The 24460-nt window shown below is 39.8% G+C and overlaps 1 protein-coding gene across 3 annotated transcripts in view; it reads right to left on the reverse strand.

The window, feature by feature from the left end:
• The window catches only part of GRB14 (growth factor receptor bound protein 14), a 1076705-nt gene that overhangs the window by 563184 nt on the left and 489061 nt on the right, over window positions 1–24460 (reverse strand). For all 3 annotated transcript variants that reach the window (XM_069224269.1, XM_069224270.1, XM_069224268.1), the window contains exon 3: window positions 18549–18667. In XM_069224269.1, coding sequence (XP_069080370.1) covers window positions 18549–18667 — 119 coding nt within the window. The remainder of the gene's footprint in view (window positions 1–18548; window positions 18668–24460) is intronic.

Genomic DNA, 24460 nt, shown 5'->3' on the forward strand with positions numbered 1-24460 from the left:
TGTGTAATGTGATGATTGCAAGCATTGGCATCAGGTAGCATGAGTGGAGATCTTCCATTTGATGACGGCTGCTGGAGGGGCTACTGACCTCTAAATACCCTTCCCAGTGGCTTGAAAAGTTTGGGGAAATCTAAATGTACATCATCCATTGGGTATGTGCATTATATACATCCCTCTGAGAGATTTGACTGCAATGAACGAATGTAGTGGGACAATGCATATTCCCCCATTTGCATGGGTACACCTCATGCAGATGAGAGGACACCCCTTATTAAATGCATCAGCACTACATCAGCACCTATGGATGCGTTAAATATTTTTAACCTGCTCAGAAATGGTGTCTGGACAAAATATCCAGTTTTAAATATTGTGGGACCTAAATATCATTAGAAAATGGAGTTACTATCTGTTGGACTTGGACCTTTCTCCATGGTCACCCTCAAACCTTTTGCCTTCAACCCTCCTATTTTTTCTGAATTAGTTTTTCTTGACTCTAGGACTCTGTGCACCTTTCCACTGCTAACCAGTGCTAAGGTGTTTGTGCTCTCTCCCTTAAACATGGTAAAATAGGCTTGTTCTTGATTGGCATATTTAATTTACTTATAAGTGGTGTACCATATAACCAGGACCAGAACATTAAATGCTACTAGTGGGCCCACAACACTTATTGTGCCACCCATTTAGGTAGCCCCTTAAAACGTGTCCCAAGCCTGCCATTACAGCCAGAATGCAATTTTAAATTGGCAACTTGACATGGAAATGTAATCCCCTTGTCAAGCCTTAAACTCCCCATTGTTGCATAAAAGTTACCTCTAAGGTAGGCCCCCGGTAGCCCATAAGGAAGGGTGCATTGTAATTAAAAAATTGGACATTTACTTTTAAGTTTCACATGTCCTGGTAGTGTAAAACACTTAAATTAACTTTTCACTTCTGTGAGGCCTAGCTGTCCCATAGGACAACTGTGGGTTGCTTTATTACAGTTATTAAGTCCTAACTGTTGATTTAGAACAAATAAGCATTTATTTTTTGGTATTTAAGAAATTGTAACTAAAAATCCTCTTCAAAAGTAAGGTCGGTTTTTAAATTACACTTACAAAAATGCAACGTTTAGAATGTTGGCATTTTTCTGCCTCAGCCATGAGGTGCCTGCAGCCTCCCCTGGGTCACTTGACTGGGTGTAGTTGGTAGTTAGGACTTTTGTGAATTGTGCCTGGATGGTCTATCTTCTATCATGATGGGGGTAGAGGGGTGAAACTATGCAGACCCACACCTGCAACTGAATAAGCTGTGCTGTGACTTTACACAAAGGGCATGTCACCACTACATTGTCTTTGCAGCCAGGTTGGAGCGAGGGCAGGGGAGTCTGGAAATTTAAAGCACTTCAAAGAGAAATCTCCAGAAACTTTTCCTACATCAAATAAGACACCAGATAATAAAAAAAGGGTCCTCAAAACCAATCTTCAGTTCACCCTCTGGACATGTGGAAGGGGTCTCAGAGAAATGCTTGCTGCTGTGGTCTGCTGTGTACTCCGCAAGACTGATTTGCTGTACCTGCAAGAACTGCTTTGTGTATGGAGCCTGCTTTGAACCCTCAGAGGTATTTCCTGCTGCTTGAGCCATGGTTCTTTATCTGAACCCAGGACTACAAGAGTGACTCAAAGGCTAGTTGTTGACCTCCTTTTCAGAGCCCCAGGAACATCACAGGCTTCCACCACTTTGTACCAGCACCTGGGCTCAGCCTGAGTGAGTCCTAACTCCCCAAGTGGTGCCCCTCCAGCCCTGTACCCTTTTTGGTGGTGCTAAAGCTGCCATGGAGCCACAATCCAAAACTTTGGAATTGGACATTTTTTGGTTACAAATTGATCTGACAACTGAGGGAAGACCGAGATCAACCTGCTAGTCGATTCACCCGAGGAGCATTGGCAGTTCGGCTGACTTCATGGTAGCTCCCACTACATTCTTCTCCCCAGCAGCAAATCCTATTCAGTGGTCATTAGCCATTATTCCTTCTGGAACACTCGTCAGTTACAGTCTCGTGCCTCATCCCCCTGGATTTTTTTCACTTCCAAAATGTGCCTAAGACCCTGATTTAGATTTCGGCAGATGGGGTACTCATCACAATGGTGATGGATAGCCCATCTGCCGGAATATATATCCCATGGGATAAAATGGGATTTATATTTCAGCGGATGGGCTATACGTCACCGTTGTGGCAGAGTAACCCATCTGGCAAAATCTAAATCAGGCCCTAAGTCTGAACATAGAAATCTTCACCACTACTTCCTCCAGTGGTCCCCTGACCACAATGACCCCTCCTTGGTCATCACCTGCAGACTTGCAACACTGAACTTTACTTTCTCAGGACTTTTTCTTTAAAAAGTTTTGCAAGTCGGAAGGTACACTCCAACTGGGCCCAATCTACTTTTTGCATTGACATGGACTCCATCTTGGTCGGCCAGATTTTTCTACTTTGACCCTCTCTCACATGACAAGATGTATGCAGTAGGTGCTTTAATCTTTTAGGCACCAGTTTTTTTTTTTAAGCTTTACGAATTCATAACTCCGGTTCTACTGATTAAATTTTTTGTTGTTTTGGTGTCGAACAATGTGTTATACTTTACTCTACTTTTCTAAGTTAGTGTGGGGTTTTTCATTTGTTGTGGTTTCACTCTATTACTGTTTGTATACTGAATAAATACTTTACACATTGCCTCTAAGTTAAGTTTGGCTGCTTTTTTGCTCCAAGCTCTCCTGGGTTAAGCAAATATTAATTTAGTGACTTTTTGAGGTTCACCTGCCAGGGATTGTGGCTGTTGCTTGACCAAGGCTAACACCTCAGTTAACCAACATGACAATTTCTTGCAGTACCAAAATATCATGGGCTAGAATATCATTGGCAAGAATATCATTTTTGTTTTTTGGTATACAATATTGTTTTCAAGAATACTGCTGTTCTTGATATTGTTTTCTTAAATATAGTTCTAAAAAAAGCAATTTTACAAATAATGAAATATGTTTTAGTTAATATATTTTATGTGTTATTATTATTATTTATTTCAAATATAGTTTGTTATTTTAAGTGATTTATTTTTTAACTTTATCTGTAATCAATAGTGCGGTAGCTGGTTATTTGGTTTGGAGGAGAATAGGATAGAATGTTATTGAAATTATTAATCTACAAATAATCTAAATTGAATTGTAATTAGCTGTTTTATTGCAAATGCATTATTTAACCTATTATTAATTGTGCATATTGTTTATTTGTTATATCTAATTTGTTACATCATATTTTTAGTTTAATTAACTTATTTTATTGTATATATCAATTGTATTATTAGGAATTTGGAAGTTACATTTTAGCAGCAGTTTGGTGGGTTTGTAGGGAAATTATTTTTATGGTAGTTAAATATGTATTAAATAATTAATGTGTAAATGCTTAAATTTTGTAATTGTTTATTAATTTTGTAAATTTTTATTTCTTTCAAAGTGTATTTTAATTTGTATGTGTTTATTACACATCTTATAGTTGTATTGGGGATATATATATATATATATATAAATATATATATATGTATATAAAAGTTAAAATATCTTTATATTAATTGTTATTTATATGTAACCTTTGATGATTATGCATGGTTTTCTTTTAGTTTATTACTTATAACTTTTTTATTTGAAGTCTTAAAAATGTAATGGTAAATGGTTTTCAAATGTTGTCTACTAAATCATTTTCATTTTAAAAGTGTGTTTGTCTGTTTAAGTAGCAAGTTAAATTGAATAATTTAGTACTTATTTTAAATGTTAGTTTTTTTTATAGTTAGACAAGTTATATTATCATAAGCAATTAAATTTTTTTTTATATATATATATATATATATATTTATATGTGTTATAATACATTAATGTTTTTATCAGGTATTGAAATATGTTTTAGTAAATGATTGGGGCATGTCTTCTATTTAGTCCATTCGAAGTCCAACACTATACATACTGTTGCTTAGACTGGGATGAGAACAGTAAATCTAATCGCTCCAAAATTCAAAACTTTCCCTACTGTTGTGTCAACTGGAGGGAGAAGAGTAAACATAACCCTTTGAAGTCCAACACTTTCAATATTTTTGCTTAGACAGAGTGGGAATAGTGAATCTAATGCCTCAGAAGGCCAATACTTTCTCTATTATTGCTTAGACTGGAATAGGAATATTAAATATAGCCCCTCTGAAGTCCCAAACATTACCTATTATTGCTTAGACTCGAGAGGCAATAGTAAATATAACTCCTCCTGAAGACCAACACTTTCCCTAGTTTTAGAGTGTAGGACAAATAGTATATTTCTTTTTTAATTATAAAATTGTTTTAAAAACTGTTGTTTTAAAATTGGAGCATCTCAACAGTCTACCAGCATACGGCCCCTATATATATATATATATAGAGAGAGAGAGAGAGAGAGAGATATATAGATATATAGATATAAATATGTGTCTGTGTGCATACTAGGTAAATATTGAAAACTATTTATTTGACATTATATTATTTTTTATATATATATATATATATATACACACATATATATATATATATTTCCACTGAAAAAAAAACAAAGGTTCCTGGGACATTATAGTTAGGAAATAGAATAAAAAATACCTTAAAAATTCACTGAAAAAAACAAAAGTTACAGAGACAGAGGAATTCAGGCACAATGATCTGTTGTTGATCCACCATCTAGTGGAAATGAACCATGACCCATTTAAAAACTTTCTACTGATGCTACCTTATATATCCAACATTGAAAAGCCATGGATGCCGAAACGCGACCGTTGGTTTATTAAAAATTAAAAGTTTGAAAACCTGTGAGTGCTCCGTGTAGTCTGTGAGGAGCTTTGTTGCTGATATATATATATATATATATATATATATATATATATATATATATATATATATATATATGTATACAAACACATATGTTTGCCTTAATGAAGAAAATACTGAATTTATTTGAACTGCAGTGTGCGTACATCCCTCTGATATGGAGGGAGACTTTGGTCTGATTTATATTGAGTCTCACACCCAAAAACATGCTGCGCCATAGCTGACAGAGGGAAGAGGATATATATATATATATATATATATATATATATATATATATATATGTTGGCAGTACCATTCATAAACTAAAAGTGAGGTTTTTACAACATCTCAGAGCAATTAAAAATCATGATCCATCCTATCCCTTAGCTAAACATTTTTGGGATGTTCATAAAGGCAATTATAGCTCATTGACAAATGTATGGTATAAAAACCATTGCTGTCAACCCCCGGGGGGGGGGGTAACAGAACTGTCCAGTTAAGACAAACTGAATCTAGAATGATTCTATTATTAGGTTCTGAAAACCCATGGGGTCACAATTTGGATGCGGAACTCTATGTACATTTGTTAAAAATTTAAATCTCTGTAGCTCTATTGAAAAGCAATGAAATTCCCACATATATTAAGTAATAATTGATAATATAATGAGATCTTTTTATCGGACTTGATGATTGTAAATATTGGTTCCGGACTAGGAAATTAGTTATTTTCAGTTAATATATATATATATATATATATATATATATATACATATATAAATTTTTTCTTTCTTCTTTTTTTACACCCAGACCATTATTTTTGTACAAATATTTAAATTATATTCAAGCAGCATTTTTGGGTGATTATTAGGCGGTCTATATTTGTGTCCATGTTGTTAGATCAAATAGGTCTTTCTCTTTTTCTCCTTATTTATAGAGATCTTGTATTTGAGTCATAAGACCCATATTAGAATATGACTCTTTAGATTTATGTAATATTAACATTGAATAAGGTTTTAATTCCTTTTTGTGGATTATTTAAATTTTTATTTATATATGAATTTGGCATTATTGTTATCATGGATTGAGATATTTAATTGTTGGTATTAATTATGGAAATAATTGTAGTTATTAATGTATATCAATTTAGTATTTATCTCTTTTAAACATCTCTTTTATCATCTTTTGTATATACATGTTTGAATTAATTATTCTATTTATAGAATGCATATACTGATTATATTTTTGAATTGATTGATGTTTAGATTATATTACATTTACCTATTTGTACATAAATTATTTGCAACAGTAAAGTAAAAAATTTGGTATTATCCACATAGCAAAATATTTATACATGCCTTGTCCCCTGTTTTCCACAATTTGTTATCAACAATTGGAAGAATATATATTATGTAGTGATTATATTATAATAGGAGGACATAAAGAACTATATGAGACATATGGAGTGTAATATTTGAAATCTGACCTAAGCACATGGACTAAAATTGATAGTTTGAATTTAAGACCATTACGTTATAAAATGGCCGCCCTTTTGCACATTTCTCCAGCTATGCTGCTAAAATCAAAGAAGGACTAGAAGGTTTAAATAGTTAGGTGTAAAAATGTCTGCCAATGTCCAGTAGAAGGCTGTTGCCGAAACGTGTCGACATTTGGCCGGGACAGCGTGTGTTTGTTGTTCATTTTGGGCACTTAATAGATTTTTCATTAGATGTAATTTTTGGAAGTGCCACATATTTAATTTTGTTTCTGAACTTTTTCAATAAAATGGAGCCGACGATTTTTGTATATGAATTATTTTTTGTAATTGTGTTTACTCTCTACCTATTATGAGCTTTTGGATATTGTGCAGCCTTTTGGTGCTTCATCGAGTCGCACTGTTTTTTTGAAAATTATATATATATATATATATATATATATATATATATATATATATATATATATATATATATATAATAATGTATTACCTTAAAATGGGCATACATTTTTTAAAAAGCAATAATATTCCTCTTTTTGGGTGATCCCCTACACTAATTACATTTTTGAGTCAATATTTATATTTCTGCCATTTCCAATATTTGTATAGGAACACAAGATAGTGGTCCTACGATATTTTTGGCATTACATTTTTGTCAAATATATTTTTTACCACCATATTGTGGCAGAGAACATCAGAAACAGCACCTCTCATTAGAGTGTACTTGAAATTCATGGGACGACACTCAAGTTCACACAGTAGGAAATTTACCTCAAAGGGTATGTGTAAGGTTTCTTCTAAACATATCCATACAAAAAAAACACTTATTTTGCCTTAATTATCAAAGTTGTGTATAGCATAGAATGTCTCTGTGCAGAAAGCTCTTTATTCTTAGACACATTTTATTTACTGAGAAGCTGTCATTGGATATTCTGTCTAGTATTTAAAAGCTCTATTGATTGCCATAGTTCAGTCACTCAGGAGTAAGGCATTGTAATTTATTTTCTTACTATTCTTCCAGTATTTTGTTATATGGGAAGATAGGATAGTAATGCTCAGAAGTGGTTCTGATGCTCTGTAAGTTGTTAAAATCTCTATGAAAGGAATATTTGTTTACTTTCATTTAATATATTTATATACTGCAAATCGAGCCACATAGGCTTCACAAGAAACATACAGCAATTACATTAACTATAAACATTGACAGTGATCAGGTAAAGTGGCTCTATTTGCAGGTGGCAGAATCTATATCACTAGTTGCAGTTTACACAGGAATGTTTTTGGGCCTTACAAAATGCTAACTGATTAAGGATAAATAGTAGGTTCTTTGGAAGACTATTCCAGATTCTTGGGCTTGCAGCAAACCATCTGCTTCAGTGCCTTTAGGGCCCATTATGAGTTTGGCAGTTGAACCGCCCAAACTCCAATACAGCGGTAGTGAGGCGGCTGTCAAGCTGGCAGCCTCACCACTGTCAAATTAGGATTTTTCTACTGGGCTGACCGGTGGAAATTTTGTATAACAACATTTCCGCCAGGCTGACCAGCGCAAACAGTGTGGCGACATTGACCTCGGCTCCCTCAGGAAGCCAAGGCTTATGCTGTTGCACACAACACCCTCAGAATGCACACAGTGCACATTCCAAGGGTGCTAATACGGGGGCCCCTGCACTTACCATGACATGGTCGTGGGCAAAGCAGGGCCCCGCCGGTAGCCCCAACTCTGCCATTCCACCAGCCTTTTCATGATGGGGATCATGCCATGAAAAGACTGTCAGAAAAGAAAGTTGTGATCAGCATGGTGGTGCCAAACTCAGCTGACCATGACATTCACCGCTTCCAACCCGTTGGTATCTCTAAGGCGGTGGTCTCCAGGCGGTCCGACCACCAGGATTGTAATCTGGCAATCAGACTGCCAGGATTGCGGCGGTCGGACCGCCACAGCAAGTCTGGCAGTTTCAGGACTGCCAAACTTGTAATGAGGCCCCTTGTCTTTTTGATTTTTGTGGTCTCCTATAGGAGGCTGAATTTACGTTTAGATTTCCTTTGACCACTTAAGGCATGTAGGATTGCTGGGGTGACTCTATGTAGTGCTTTTTGTGTGGGTGGCCATCTAAAGGTCAAGCCTAACATCAAGGAGAAGCCACTGCACTTGCTTTGGAAATGTGATTATGTGGTGTGATCGTTTCACTATTTGGACTAGGTGAGATGCAGCACTGAGGTTTACTTTGAGAGGTGCCAGAGTGGACTTCAGGAGATCTGAATGCTGTGTCCCTCCACTTTTTGCTGTTTTTTGACTGGTACTGGTGTTTTCTGACTCTGATTGGGCCTTGGGCTCTGTTAACCAGGGCTCTGCGTAAGAAGGTATACGGCAAGTAGGTGTAATTACAATTGGTACTGACAGCCTATCTATAAGTCCCTAGTATATAGTAGGGTATGTAGGCTCAGAGGCCCAGCAAGTAGATTTAAAGGACTTAAGTGTGCATTGCTGTGTTGCCTGCTATCATTTTAAAAGCCAGTCCAGCAGGCTGCATTTAAAATAAAACTATGCCCAAATTCGACTTTGAAATTAAAAGTTCTTCCATAGTCTTTAACTACCCTACTTTTACATATAGGTCAACCCTAAGGTCTACCCTAGATGCCCATATGGAGCAGTGTATAATAAGCAGGGACATTTAAAAAGTTGTATATGTAAGCCCTGGTGAAAGAAATATTGCAAATTGTGTTTTTCCCCATTGTGCTATATTAGCTTCATAGCATGACGTGGGAAGACTTTATTTAACAATAATAAACTCTGTCTTTTGATAGGAGTGAGCTCAAAATATCATTCAAGGTGCCAAAATAATAGGTACAATCAATACAACAACTTGCCAAGGTTAGATGTACTATAAAAAGTACAGGAAAGATGTTTTAGAATTGCTTTCCTAAAGTTACCTAAAATCAACCCTGTAGTACCCTCTCCGAATTGGTCAGCCTTTGACAGGCTGAACCAAGCTGTCTTGATTAAGTAGTGATGTGACCTGTGCTGAGACAAAGGAGACATCTGGTAGGAGGAGATCTGAAGCAGCAGATGCCATAGCAGGAAGGGGGCTGGGTAGTCAAACTGGTCTTCAAAGAGGTAAAGACAGTAGGGACACAAACCAGACCTTCCCCATTTACTGCACCCCCAGCCATATGGAAGTCCCTGTAATTGAATTAAGAGAGGGGCTGGAAGGGGAGTGTAGGGGAAAGTTAGCCACACCTGTGGGTAGGCTTAGCCAGACCTGAAACCCTAGGAGAGATTTTCTCCATTTTGGATTTTAGTGGAATAATGCTTTCTGGGACAAAATTGTGCCATACTTCTAAGGAAGTGGTCATCAGAAAGGATGGTATCCTGTACCCCATTGGTCAGGGGTGTCTCGCTGCCTGCCATTCCAGAAACCTAGATAAATGTGGGACAGCTGCTAGCTACTCAGATCCCTGCAGCAACCTTCAAGAAGAAGGACCGAAATGTAAATACTGCAAAAGCTTGGCACGTTTTGGGGAACATGGCGGCCGCTTGAGTTCAGCGGTCGGGAGCTCATTGTTCCGGAGGATGAGCGGAGGCATGATTTGATCATACGGCACACAAACTTCTCCTCTGGAGCGGAGTTCTATGTATAATATTATACTTGAAATGGGGCTAAAGACAGATTTGGGCCGGTTGGAGAAGCGCAAGTCGCAAGTCGGGCATCTCGAGTTTAGGAGTGTGGGCGGAGGCCGCCTGGAGTGTGCGTTGCGGGAGACACTGCCTCATCTGTTGTAGACCACGCGACCCGGGCGCTATTAGCATTCTCAGCATTCCATGTGGTGTTCCCCTTGGCGAAAGGGAACCCCCGGGCGCTGTAGGTTGTGCCGAGCGGCTGGGGTGGAGGAGTGTTTTCATATGACGCCAGCAAAGCTGAGGGCTCAGGCAACTTCTAGAGGCCCCCCGCTTGCATCCGTTCAGCTCCCACAAAGTGTGCTTGAAGGTAAGGGGCCCCCTCTGAGCCGGTTATTGGAGAGTCTTCCGGGTCAAGAAAGGGGGGATATCGCAACAGCAATAAGAAATTGTCGGGAGGGGGTTAACCAATACTAAAAAGGGGAGCTATCCTGTAACCCTGCAGCCTGATATTAAACCAAGAAGTAGACACAGCAAGAAGGCAGGTTTAACCTGCAGCTTAAATAAGGCCATCCTCTCGCTAGCTCAGTTAGCAGAGGGATGTAGGCCTGTTTCACCGCTTTTATCTTTTTTGAAGAAATTCCCTAAAGGAGATACGGAAATGCAGACTCTACAAATATTGGAGAACCCCCCCCCCTTCCTGCTTCCCTCCCTGAGAACTCAGTAACATGGAGACAAGACTGCGACAAAGAGGTGGATCAAGATCAATCTGAGAAGCAGGTAGAGGCCTCTGACACCTCATTATCTGAATCACCAGTGGCTTCTTTACTTCCACAAGGTCTTGTTGTTCAGAACCTCTTGATCTCACTAACTAAAGAGATTAGAGAAAAAATTGAGGTATCTGAGCATAATCAAGGGAAAATTAGGGAATCTTGTGAAGCATTAGAGAGCAAACTGAATGTGCTAACTGAGAGAATGGGTAGGTTGGAGGCAATGGTTGCAGAACAAGAGAAACGATTTCTCGCTAAAACCCAGGACATTTCTCAACTGATATTTAAAGAAAAAGCTATCCAGCATAAGATGGAATCACTGGAAAATAACTTGTGGAGGAACAATATCAGGTTGTTGAATGTTCCTGAAGGGGTGGAAGGAGACGGTATTAAGGGCTATGTAATTTCCTTGATTAGAGCGTTTTTTCTGTCTATGGCTCATTTAAAGCTGGAAGAGGACATCCAAAGAATTCACCAAGATCCCTTTAGAAGGAAATCTGACAGGAAAGTGCCCAGGAAAATACTTATTAATTTTGGAACTTACTCCATGAAGGAGAAAATCTTCTCTGAAGCTCTTAAGGTGGGCAGTTTCTCTAACGGGGATTGGTCTTTTCGGATACGATCGGATGTTTCTAAGGTGACATCAGGTAGACAGTGGGAACTAGGGAATTTTATGCAGGAGCTTCGATCTTTTGGTGCCACAGTTCAGATGAGGTTCCCAGCACCTCTAAGGATCATGTGGGACAATATTAGGGACCCTGTTGAAGTTCGGGCCTTTACAGAGAAGATTAAGTATGACATTGATGGAAACTTTTTTAGAAAAAGTCATCCAGAAGTGAGCTTAAATGGGGTAGTAATATGCACTCTGTTAAAATAGTATGGAGGGTTCCCACGGGAGGGGGAGATATTTGGGTGATTTTTGGTATTGGGTGTTTTTTTTTTTTTTTAACTAGGTGGGGGAGCATGGGGATGTACACACGAGTGTCCTCAGGACTGTCACATGTGGTTTAGTTAAGGGTCTGACAGTGCGATTAGATTTTGTTTTTTTTCTCTCTCTTTCTATCTTTTCGAAAAATGGCTAGTCATAAGAAGGTCTTGTTGAAATTTTTCTCATGTTAATGGTCTGCGGGTCAAAGGGAGAAGGAGGAAAAATTTTGAATTTCTAAGAGGGATAGATAATTATGGATGTGATTATTTTACAGGAGACCCACTTATTACAGTCAGAGTGGAATAATATCCTTAAGCATTTTAATTGGGTGGGTTTAAACGCAAGTACTAATCAATCATGCGCTGTTAAAGGTGTGACAATCCTTATCAAGAAATCTTTAAGGGCAGCTGTTGCAAATGTTGTAAGGGACCACAAAGGTAGGTCGTTGATAGCGGAAGTGGGCCTGCATGGGGTTTGGTTTACAATAGTTGGATATTATGGACCTAATGTGGATGACTTAGCACCCTTTCAGGAACTGTACAGTCATTTATTGGTAGCAAAACATCCAATTGTAATAGGCAGGGATTTTAATGTTTTGTAGGACCCTATGTTAGATAAGTCTACTTCCAGACTGACAGTGAACTTCCCTAAAACTCGGTCTTGGATAAAACAAGCAATGGTAGACCTCGGTCTGGTAGATATTTGGCTTTGGAAAGGGGGTAAGGGTCCAAGGTTTACGTTTAACAATAAAAAGTACGGCCACCGGTCTAGGATAGATTTTTTTTTGGGTACAAAATAATCAAGGTGATATGGTGAACTATGTAGGCCATGCTCTGGCTCATCTTTCGGACCACTCTGCAGTAAAGTTGCATGTTTCTCTTAATATTCAGTCCTCTATCCCCAGGTGGACAGTTAACTGAGCTCTTTTTTTGGATGGAATGATAGTTGATGGTCTGAGGCAGGATACAAAAGAGTTTTTGAATATTAACTATGGTTCTACCACTTTACAGACGATGTGGGACGCATATAAAGCTTTTATTAGAGGAAGGCTTGTGGATTTGGCTACCTATAAATATAGGGAAGAGAGAAAACAGCTAAAGTGTTTAGAATCCCAGATAGCCTCCTTGCAGGAAGCAATTTTTAATATTCATCAACATGAGGATAGTCAATTAGCTACTTTGGAAACTCAATTAGAATCTGCTAAAACAGATCTACATTTATTCCTTGAGAGGAAAAATAGAAGGAAATGGGACAGTAGCCGGTATGCTCACTATGAATATGGGGAAGGCAGTTGTAGGCTTTTAGCATGGAAAACTAAAACGGACCGTTCTAGGAATTCTGTTTTGTTAATTAAATCAGAGATCACCGGATCCTTGTGTATGGAGAAGCTGAGATAGAGGAGGCTTTCACAGCCTTTTTCCAGAATCTTTATACTGATGAGTTGAAGATTTCAGAAGAGACGGCCAGATGCTTTTTGGAAGAGATTCATCTTCCCCAGCTAGATGCAATTTATCAATTACAGATGGAGAGGACGATAGATCAGGGGGAGGTGGAGGCAGCAATAAAAAATGTATAAAAGGGGAAGTCCCCTGGCCTGGATGGTTTGCCGAATAAATTGTACTGTTTGTTATGTGATGAGCTTATGCCAATATTAGTGGAGTTGTTTAACCTTCTTCTGTAGGAAGGTGTAGATATGCCAAAGTCCTAGGATGAAGGCATAATTAGCCTCCTTCTAAAACCCAGGAAAGACCCGGTACAATGCAGTTCATATCGGACTATCTCTATTGAACTCAGATTATAAACTCTGTACTTATGTTTTGCCTAAAAGGCTTCAGCCACCGATTAGCAGGTTGATTCATGAAGATCAGAAGGGTTTTATTAAGGGTAGATAACTGCATGAAGTTACCCATGATTTATTAGGTGCAGTAGATATGGCAATTCCAGGGGGGCTCCATTAACGGTTCTTACCTTTGATGCTGCTAAGGCTTTTTGGGTTAACTGGTCCTTCTTTTGGGCCAAAATTTGTTAAGAGCAATTCAGGCTATTTATAAATGCCAGACCGCTAGTCTCTTGGTTAATGACAAGGTATCTAGGACGAGGGACTCTTCAGGGTTGATCATTGTCCCCCCTCCCTTTTAATCTATATATTGAGTCGTTGGCTGCAACAATCAGGGCTGATAGATTCTCCCTTTCCAAAGCAATGGCTGGGTAAAGAAGGTTGCCTTATATGCCAACGATCTCATGATCTATACCAGTGATTTGATTCAATCTCTTCCCAGAATTACCCTGCTGCTAGAGGATTTTGGTAGGGTGTCGGAATAATCTTTGAACCTGGAGAAAACTGAGATTATGTGTTGGAATACTACTGACAATAGCCCCCTAGTCAAGCAACAGATTAGATACCTGGGGATTCAAGTCACTTCTAGCCTAAAGAAAGTGGTTAAGGTTAACTTTGATAAAGCCTGCGCTGAAACTAGAAGACTTCTTAGAACCTGGGCCGGTCTCCCCCTGTCTCTTATAGGAAGAGTTAATATTCTTAAAATGATTATTTTCACAAAATTTACTTTTTTGTTCAATGCAATTCCATTAGAATTTAAGGGGTGTTGGTTTAAAAAGTTACAGGGGTACTTGACATTGTTTGTATGGTCATCTAAGGGGGTGCGAATTGCATGGCAAAAATTATGTAGAAACAAAGAAAAAGGAGGGATTGCGGCTCCAGATTTTGATAAATACTATCTTGCCTTTCATTTGAAGAATGTGCAGATTTTGTTACTTGAGTTTGCGGTATTTTGGAACACAATGACTCAGAAATTTTCAAAGACGGGTGAACATTTTTTGTATAAATTTGGTCATCCAAAATACTTCAAAAAGATTTGTTTGAAGATACTTAAGGATGCTGCCAGGGTCTGGTGGTTGGTTTGACAAGCATTAGAGATTACGTATTATAGTTTTTTGGCCCCAGTCTGGGACTCATCTGGTACACCTGATTGTCTTATAGATAAGTTGGCACATCTATTAAAGGCCAGGGGGGTGGCAAGGTGGGGGCCAAATTTTGGAGGGCTCCAAGTTGATCTCCTGGTCTAAATTTGAGGAATTAGCGGGATTTAGGATTTCAAAGTTTAAATACTATCAGTTACCCAGCTGGGTCACCACTCTCCAAGAAGAGGGTGTCGTGAAGAACATCTGGGAGGAGTATCTAGTTCAAGCTTCGGTTTATAAAGAGATTGCATTCTTGTACCAGGCGTTATTGGATGCATTGGATGATGTGCTGCCTCTTCCGGTGAAGAAATGGGGCGAGGCCCTCCCAGCTTTAGATGTTGGTAAAACATGGGAAACTTCATGCTCTATGCTTTGGTCCGCCACCAGATCGGCTTCGCTGAAGAAAAATCGTTTGCTTACGCTGCATAGGGTATATTGGTCCCCGTAGAAGCTGTCAGCCTCGGGGAAGTCAAAGAGAAGTTGCCCACGCTGTGGCGAGGTAAAGGCAAATGATGTGCATATGTTTTGGAGCTGTTCTAAGCTTAGTAATTTTTGGGCTGCTGTAGAAAGAACACTTAAAGATGTCATAAGTTCAGAGGTGGAGGTAACTTCCCCTTAATAATGTTTGGAGTAGCACATGGTTCAACATGGGATTCGAAGCTCTTTGGGTGTTATAAGCAACTGATGTTTTGGTAGATTCTTCTGGCTAGACGGCAAACCTGTCTGAGGTGGATTTTGTCGTCATCCCCTTCAGCCTCCGGTTGGTTGCCATCTATAAACTGTTACTGCAGTTTGGAGCGTATGGGTCCCCTTAGCAAAAGAGATGATTGTGGGGCTATGTGGGAAAATGCCCAGCAATGTGGGGTTAAACCCGTGAGTCTGGTTGGCTTAGGTATACACTTGTTTAGTGTGTTTGTTGTCAAAACAGATCAGGACGGGGAGAGGAGAAGTTACATGTGCCCTTCGGTGTCGACTGATTTAATTGGATGAGTCGTTTCCTTTTGGGCACATGTTGATGACCCTTGATCGCCGATGCAGACTATTATGAGGACAAAAAAAAAGAAGAAGAAGAAGGACTGCCCTGCTGAACCCCTGGTCCGCACCAAGAAGGACTGCACTCATAAGGACTGCACCTGCTGCACGCCCAGAGATTCACAAAAGGATTCAGGAGGGTACTCCCTTCAAGTAATAGGTATAAAGGAGCTACCCATCTTGAATTTCAGTTTTTTTTGGAACTCCTCACCACCGATGATGAGAACCAAGGCCTCCAGTATTTCACCAAGGCCTTGCGCTGAAGCAAGCTGCCTTTGTCGAACCCCAAGACGGCATGCTGACATGCCTTGCTCGACAGCAAGAGAAAAATAACAAAAAAAGTGACTAAGGGGGTCAATATGACCCCAGCAGTAAGCGATAGTGTGGCAGTAGTACTACCAACAGGCTGGCGGTACATTCCGCCACATTATGACATCAGCGGGTTGGCTGCAGCCAACCCGCCAATTAACCATTCCTACCGCCATGGCGGTAGCAGCCGCCGAGCCGGAGATAACAATCTCTAGCCCAGCAGTCTCTATTGTACCGCGGGTGTGATTATGAGCCTGCCTACCGCCATGGTTTTCAAAACTATGATGCCAGGCCCTACCAGTGACAGGGAACTCCTTCCCTGTCACTGGTAATAGGTTCACCCATCCCCCAAACACTCCCCAGATGACCTCCCCTCCATCCACGCTCCCCCTTTCCGATCACCCACCCCTCCCTTCACGCACACTCACAGACACGCACCACGCATACACACACACACTCACACTGGCGTACACGTATTCATTCACGCATGCATCCATTCATTCTCACACACATCCGTACATGCATTCACACTGACACGCAGACATGCATTCATATTTCCATTTTCACATGCATTCTCACACAAGCATACACCCACGCAAACAACACTACACGCACAGTTGCATTCACACACACACTCACACATACATGCACAGAACCCCCCCACACACACACAACGCCCTCAACCCCTCACCCCTGTCGGAAGACCAACTTACTTGCATCCAAGGGGTTTTCCAGCAGGGAACGGGATAGGGCGCTGCTACCGCCCGCAGTGCCCGCCAGTAGAACACCGTCAGGCTGTATCATGTGTCATGATACTGCTGGTGGCAGTGTACTGGTGTGGCGCTGCTGGTGGTAGCAGCACCACCTTTCCACCATATGCCAGTATGGCCACAGCCAGATTTCCGCACTTCTTGTGGTGGAAATCCAGGTGTGCGAACGGATGGCACCCGCGACGACGGTCTTTTGGCGGCTGTCGCCATGGCAGTTGGTGGCTACTACTGCCAATGTTGAAATGAGGGCCTAAGTCAGAAAGTAACATTTTGACCGAGTCCTACTGCTCAGTGCATCCAACCAGAGCTCCATTGTGGTTAGCTTCCAACTTCACCTTTGACCTGGTCAAGTGCAACCAGATAGCTGCGGTTGGTGCTTTCACTTTTTGGTGCTAGAAAGCACATTTTTTATTTAGACTTTAAAAATTCCCTACATTGGAATTTTGTCATTTTGGTGTCATTGAAAACTATTCCCTATTGTTATAAATTGGTGTTGCAGTTTTATTTTGTGTTCTGTCTGATTTATGTACGTTTTTGTTGATATTAAATGCTTTAAACACCAGTCTCCAAAGTTAAGCCTGACTGCTCATGAGCAAAGCTCCAAGGGTAAACCAAGGAATAATGTATTGAGACCTTGACTGGACTTTATGTGTGATTGTAGCCTTATTACTAGTTGGAGGTACCTACATGCACCTACTAATAAATCACCTTCCAACAAGGATGTTGCTTCCATCAATATGGGAAAGAACTAGGACCTGCACATGTAGTGGACGCAAGGGGAGAACACCACCCACAGTTTATTGTTGCCTCAGAGATTTAGACATGAGCAAGTGTGCCCCCCTTTAGCCCAAACCATTCCTCTGTTTTGCAGCTGGCATTGTTCTGGCCCCACAGAGCGTTGTTTCAAGGGGCAATTTGGGGAGAGATATAAACATATCCACCTCTTACATATCAGTTGTTTCTTGAAGTAGCTGGTGTGTTTTCATCTTCTATATTTAAGTTACCAAGGAAACTGAAGAAAGCACCTCTATAGTTTCTCACCTCTAGTCACAGCCACTGTTTAATTCTATTATTGCACATCCCCATTTTATTTTTAGCTCAGTTGACATATTCCAAACCAAGATGGTGAAAAAGCACTTCTGGGTCAGGGAAGGAAATGCTCATAAAGAACATTATTTAAGGCAAGTATTGTTTGCAGTTCCCTTGAATCTCAAAGCCCAGGAATACATTTTTCATGTTTTATGCCCACTTACTTTTCCCTTGTTTCACATCACATCTATGCTTGACATTGTTCTTGTGAATTGTAATTGAGAGGTTTTTTTGCTTATTGCTTTTTCCCTCTCTTAAGGGGATAGCCTTGTTATCTTAAAAATTCATCCTTTCCTCATCTTCCCCTGCATCATCTTGCTTGATCGCTAGTTGGTTTTAGAGGAGTTAAAGTGGCATCTAGCAAGGATTTTTCTTAACCAGTAGCATTGCTTTCCATATAGCTTTGTGAAATAAGGATGCCACTCACCAGCGGGTTTTCAAAAAACTCATACTTTTCCCTTGTTTCACATCACATCTATGCTTGACATTGTTCTTGTGAATTGTAATTGAGAGGTTTTTTTGCTTATTGCTTTTTCCCTCTCTTAAGGGGATAGCCTTGTTATCTTAAAAATTCATCCTTTCCTCATCTTCCCCTGTATCATCTTGCTTGATCGCTAGTTGGTTTTAGAGGAGTTAAAGTGGCATCTAGCAAGGATTTTTCTTAACCAGTAGCATTGCTTTCCATATAGCTTTGTGAAATAAGGATGCCACTCACCAGAGGGTTTTCAAAAAAATCATACTTGGCAAAGTTTTTCCTGAAATAGAACCGACTTTCCTCCATTCCCCAACTTGACTGTATTTCAATAACCATTTCATGATCTTCTATAGTTCTTTCTACAAAACAAATGAAGAAAAGATTACATTTATATAGACATATTGCAAAAATCTAGAAAATCTCTGGAAACAAACAATAAAAATATAAAAATACAAGAAAATGTAAATTGTCTCAGTTACTCAAATTGCCACTTCAAAAGTCAGTTTGTATAAGTGGCACAAGGAAAATGGGCACCATGTTGCATTGGTTTGTCAGTCTTAGAATGGGAGCATTAAAGGATTACCAAATTTATTCAGGTCTTTGCAGGATGAACAACCAAACACTGAGACTACAATTCCATAGGAATAAATGGGTCATTGTATGGTTCCAGGAACTTTTATTCCCTCAAGTGCTAGGCAATGCAACACGTAGGATTTTTTTATAGTTCCATTTTCACTTTGCAAATTCTGAAGAAGAATCCAGTCCAAAGCAATCCTTCAAATAGACTGAATATCTATGTCAATGAGAGAAGGAGAATCAGCCTCAAATTCATACTCAAATCCCTAATGAAAATACAGCAAATAAGAAAGAAATGAAAACAAGACAACTAATAAAGAGCAAATGCTTGTTTTTAGGATTTAGGAACAAAATATGGTGGGAGAGAAAAAAGATGAATTTAATAAATTTGACAATGCAGTTGGGAAACATAATCCAGTACTCCCTGCAAAAAAAAGCAAAATTAAAACAGTAGCAAGTACAGTAAATTGTGGCAGGAAACACATCCACAAAAAAACCTTGGAGCAAACACTCCAATAAAACTTTAAATAATACTGATCACAAACTGCGACGGAAATTCGGGGTGAATAAAAAGAAATCATTGCATCAATGAAGAATAATACTTCATAAGTAGGAAAATATTTATGGTCACAGTAATTGGCATGTTTCAGAAAACTCAGATGAGAAAAAGAATAATTAAATTACCTCGAGAATGGACTGTAAGTTAAAAACGGAGAAATAGGAAATATAAGGGCACTTTAAAACACAGGAAAATCAAACTAGGATTTTTTTTTTTAATTATTGTCATTCTCGATGGTCATAAAAATAGTGCAGGATCTCGATGTTATTGAGAAAGGGCAGGAAGTTAGAAGACTGGATTGATCTCGGCCTGGGACGACTCCTGGTGGCCCACCGCGCTGGGACCCCCCCCTACACCAGCCAACCACGCACGCAACCTCAGCTTCATCCTCGACTCCGCTCTCACCATGTCCAAACAGGTCAACGCAGTCTCCTCCTCCTGCTACAACACCCTCTGCATGCTCTGTAGAATCTACAAGTGGATCCCCACGAAAACCAGAAAAACTGTGACCCAGGCCCTCGTCAGTAGCAGACTTGACTACGGCAACGCACTCTACACTGGCATCCCAGCAAAAGACATCCAACGCCTCCAACGCATCCAGAACGCCTCCGCCTGCTTGATCCTCGACGTACCCCGCCGATGCCACATCTCCCACCACCTGAAGGACCTCCACTGGCTCCCCGTGGACAAGAGGATCACCTTTAAACTCCTCACCCACGCGCACAAAGCACTCCACAACGCCGGACCCGCCTACCTGAACAACAGACTCAACTTCTACGTCCCCGCCCGCCAACTCCGCTCTGCCAACCTCTCCCTCGCCCCCCGATTCCAACGCAAGACCTCCGGCGGCAGATCCTTCTCCTTCCTCGCCGCCAAGACCTGGAACTCCCTCCCGACCCCCCTGCGCCAGACCCGGGACCTCCTCACCTTCAGGAGACTCCTCAAGACCTGGCTCTTCGACCAATAGCAGCTGCCCCCCCCCCCCCAGCGCCTTGAAACCCTAACTGGTACGTAGCGCGCTTTAGAAATTTACTGATTGATTGATAGATTGATCTAAATAAATAGATAGAATGTGTATGCAGGTAGGCAGCTTAACAGAAATGGAATAACTCAAACTCTAGGTGCTCCCCAAACAACTTGTATTAGCATATAGAAAAGTAGGAGGTGTTGAGATGTTCAGTGACTCAAACATGAAGACGAAGAGATGTTTTAACATTCTTGACTAGACCTGATATACTCCCAAGCATGGATCAAAAATGATGTGACCTTAAACCCTACATCAATACATTAAACAAATTCAAACTCTTAGAAGTGCAAGTCTATCTACAGTGATCCATTGAAACTAAAGTGTTAAATAATATAGGGGAGGTTTGTGATTTTATTTCAGTAAATCTAGAAACAAAACACCATAAAATAAAAGCAGACAGAAGGATTTGTTCCATAATTATTAGGAAATAGAAGGTAAGCCAAGAGAAGAGTAAAAATGTAGTCACGCAAACATGTAATAGGAAAAGGAAAATCTGTGCCCATGAAGATCTTGTCCACAGCGGCTTGAAAAGGATAGGATAAATAGCAGCATCAACACATTGAAGAATCTGGGAAAATAAAGAATCCATCAACTTAAAATTAGATTGATAGGCCAAGATTATTTGGCACGCAATACATAAGAAGGATATATAAACAGAAAATATTGGCTTAAAGTGATAAACAAAAATTAGTAATGTGGAACATCAACTGTCTGAATGTTCAGTGACAACAACAGACATATAGATGTGACTTCCCTGAAAAAGGTTGTTAGTTGAAACTCACATAACTAGTAGAAACTATTGAACGCATGCAAGCATAGTGAATTGAAATTGTGAATATAGAAATCAAGCTGTGCAAACAAATGGGTTTGCTGTAATCATAAAGAAAAAAGTATCATATGAACTCATGAAACCATGAGTTAAAAATGGAAAGATAATGTGTAATAGCGGCAACTGTTTTTCAATTGTGTGCTTCTAATATGATAAACAAACATGATTATGGAAACCATTTAGAGAGCTTAGCAGCGTTCCAAAACACATATATAATAAAGGGGAGACTTTAACAAGATTCTGCAATCACTTCTAGATTCCATCTCTTAATAGATATCTTAAAAGAACAAAAATTAGTTCACACCTTCCTTCCTCTGCAATGTAAAGGGCTGTTTCTTACATTGCCAACTACCAATTTATCCTCACTCTGATACATATGCCAATTAGCTCAATGATAATTCAATGTATGCTTAACCATGCTTGTATATGTCTATAAACTAGCAGCATTTTCATCCAGGACAATGAATTGGAAATTCTTTAAGTCATTGCTGAAATATATTAAGCATTCATGGTAAATATGTATATAGATAATTTCAAAAAAATACCACTGGATTTACTATAATATGTAATTCATAAAAATCCTATTTGAGAGGTATAATTAAAAAAATGTATGGTCCAAAAATCAAGCTAAAAAGAAAAATTGAAAAGTGCAAGTCAAAGATCAGATGAACACAGAAGAAGATGCTGAACACAGCCCTGTAACCTGAAGATAAAAGGAAAATAGAGGTATGAACTATGAAAGAGCAACAGGGGCTTAATGCAACATAATACATACTATACCATGCATGGGATGTACTCGATGCCAACTTAATTTACTAATTACAAATTAAAGACTAGAGTCATTCACCAATTTTCAATATTTGGAATTAAGGTCTGGGGAATTTGTACTGTATAGCTCCTGAATGGGAGCAAAGAACCCTGGTTTAGCAAATTAAGGAGTAGAGTCATTCACCAATTTTCAATATTTTAAATTAAGGTCTGGGGGATTTGTACAGTAGAGCTCCTGAATAGGAGCAAAGAACCCTGGTTTAGCACTTGGCTCTCACGGTAGTGCGGCAGAGTAGTCCAAGGCTTGCACAGGGGAGGCACTGTAGGCCGGAGAGAGAGCGCAAATCAATGCAACAAACATCTCATTTTAAATCACTGCCCAGACAGTGCTTTTTCTGCTAAAAAGGAAAAGTATTTCATTACATACACTAATAAATACTTTGCACAAATGTAAAAATATACATTTATGTACATAGCAGGTGGAAAGGCCTATGGTGAGACCTTCTAAAGGGCCCCACAACCAAAAAGGGGCACATATTGTTCTAATTTTATGACTTTTCCTTTTTGAAACACCATGGTCTATGGTGCATCTTTTTAGGGGGGTATTTAGAAACAGATGTCTCTCCTCTAAGTGAGTCTTATTAAAAACTGCGATGAAACTCTACCCATCTTGAAATCTTGGCTGCTCCCCCCACCTCACACTGGAAAGCCAGTGCAAAAGCCAAACTTTTCTTTTTTCATCCCGCTCATGTCTGTGTGGGTAGGGCTCAGTGAAATGGTGTGCTCCACCCTCCCCTGGGCATGAGCATGGAGAGTGGGAAGACACAGGATAGAACTTCTGAGGGTCTGGCCCTCCTCGGAAGCTCATCTAAGGGGAGGTCAATGGCCCTGGACTTCCCTGGGTGATTCAGACACACAAAGGGAGAAGCCCAGAGCTCCCACAGGAGATCTTTATCATGGAGAGCAGAATGCTTTCATATACCTGAAGGCCAACAGAGTATTAACGTAGCTCAACTGTGCATTTCAAAACCCAAACCAAATTAAGGGCTGACTCAGATAAATATGACCAAAAGACAAACTACATGAAGAAGTGCAAAATTGGTCAAATTAATACTATATTTGCACTTTGATTACCTATAGAAGAGGATGGTAAATTATTCTCTGAGTTCAGCCAATAGAAAATTGTTATTTTCGTGCAGCTTTCATTTACAGTGTAATACAGTAAAACACTGCAGAGCTTCAGTGAAGAACTACACTCACACTATAGTTAAAAAGATATGTGGGATTTCATGCTCAATTAAATTATAAAGCAAAACCAATAAAGTGATGGATGGAATGTTGTTTTGCATTAGCTGCCCTAAGTGCACCAAGTTTGCCCAGACATGGGTCCCATGCTCACTGTGCTACTGAAGCCAAGCTATACCTGGTTGAAGATCCCTAATTAGGGCAAAACGGATCTTAGGTTGCTTGTTTCTTTTCAGGGAGGACATGGCCTGGCAGTTCGGGTTGGACTGGTCCCAGGAGGAACAGAGTCAAGACTGATATGCATATGGGTGGGTCCAAACTGAGGGGGAATGTTGGGCAAAAAACAATGGATTGGGATGCAGCCAAAGAGATTGACAGTGGCTGTGATTAATTCAAGCATTCCATCCATCAGTTTGTTGTTTTTGCAATTAAATTATAAGGCTTGCACATGCCATAAACAATGTAGTAAAGGTCCTATCCAAAACAGGTTAGTCCCACTCACAGACTGCCCGTCCTTTAGGGCAGAGGGGCCACGCCCCCCCCACCTTTTGCCCCTCCTTCATGAATAGTGTCTGTCAGGCTGAACAAAGGGAATGTTATGAGTGTTGTTAATGGATGTACATATATGTGTGTGTGTGAAAGATTAAGTGTGTGTGATGTTTTAAAATGAATGTTTGGTGCATGTTTGAATGTTATGAGTGTTGTCAATGGATGTGCGTGTGTGCCTGTGTGTGAAGGAATGAGTGTGTGTGAACTTTTAAAATGAATGTTTGGTGCGTGCCTGCATGTTTAAATGTTATGAGTGTTGTTAATGGATGTGCGTGCATGCGTGCATGTCTGTGTGTGAAAAACTGAGTGTGTGTGTGTGTGATTCCCGCCCGCCCCCTCCCTCCTAAAGCTGCCGGTCGCCACTGCCCACTCACTCAGCCCGCACACAAATGCACACATCTGTATTATGTGATCACATGTGACAAGGCCCGAGCCACTTACCCCTGCTGCGTAGCAGCAAACCTTACTTTCAGGGGCAGGAACTGGTAGTTAGTGCTCAAAGCCATTTTACTAGAGCTTACAGTGAGTGAGACTCAGGTAGTTGAATGTATTCCCAGCACGGATTCAAAAAACACTTGTTTCAAATGTAATAAATATAG

This window comes from Pleurodeles waltl, chromosome 3_1 (genome assembly GCF_031143425.1).
Source record: "Pleurodeles waltl isolate 20211129_DDA chromosome 3_1, aPleWal1.hap1.20221129, whole genome shotgun sequence".
NCBI lineage: Eukaryota > Metazoa > Chordata > Amphibia > Caudata > Salamandridae > Pleurodeles > Pleurodeles waltl.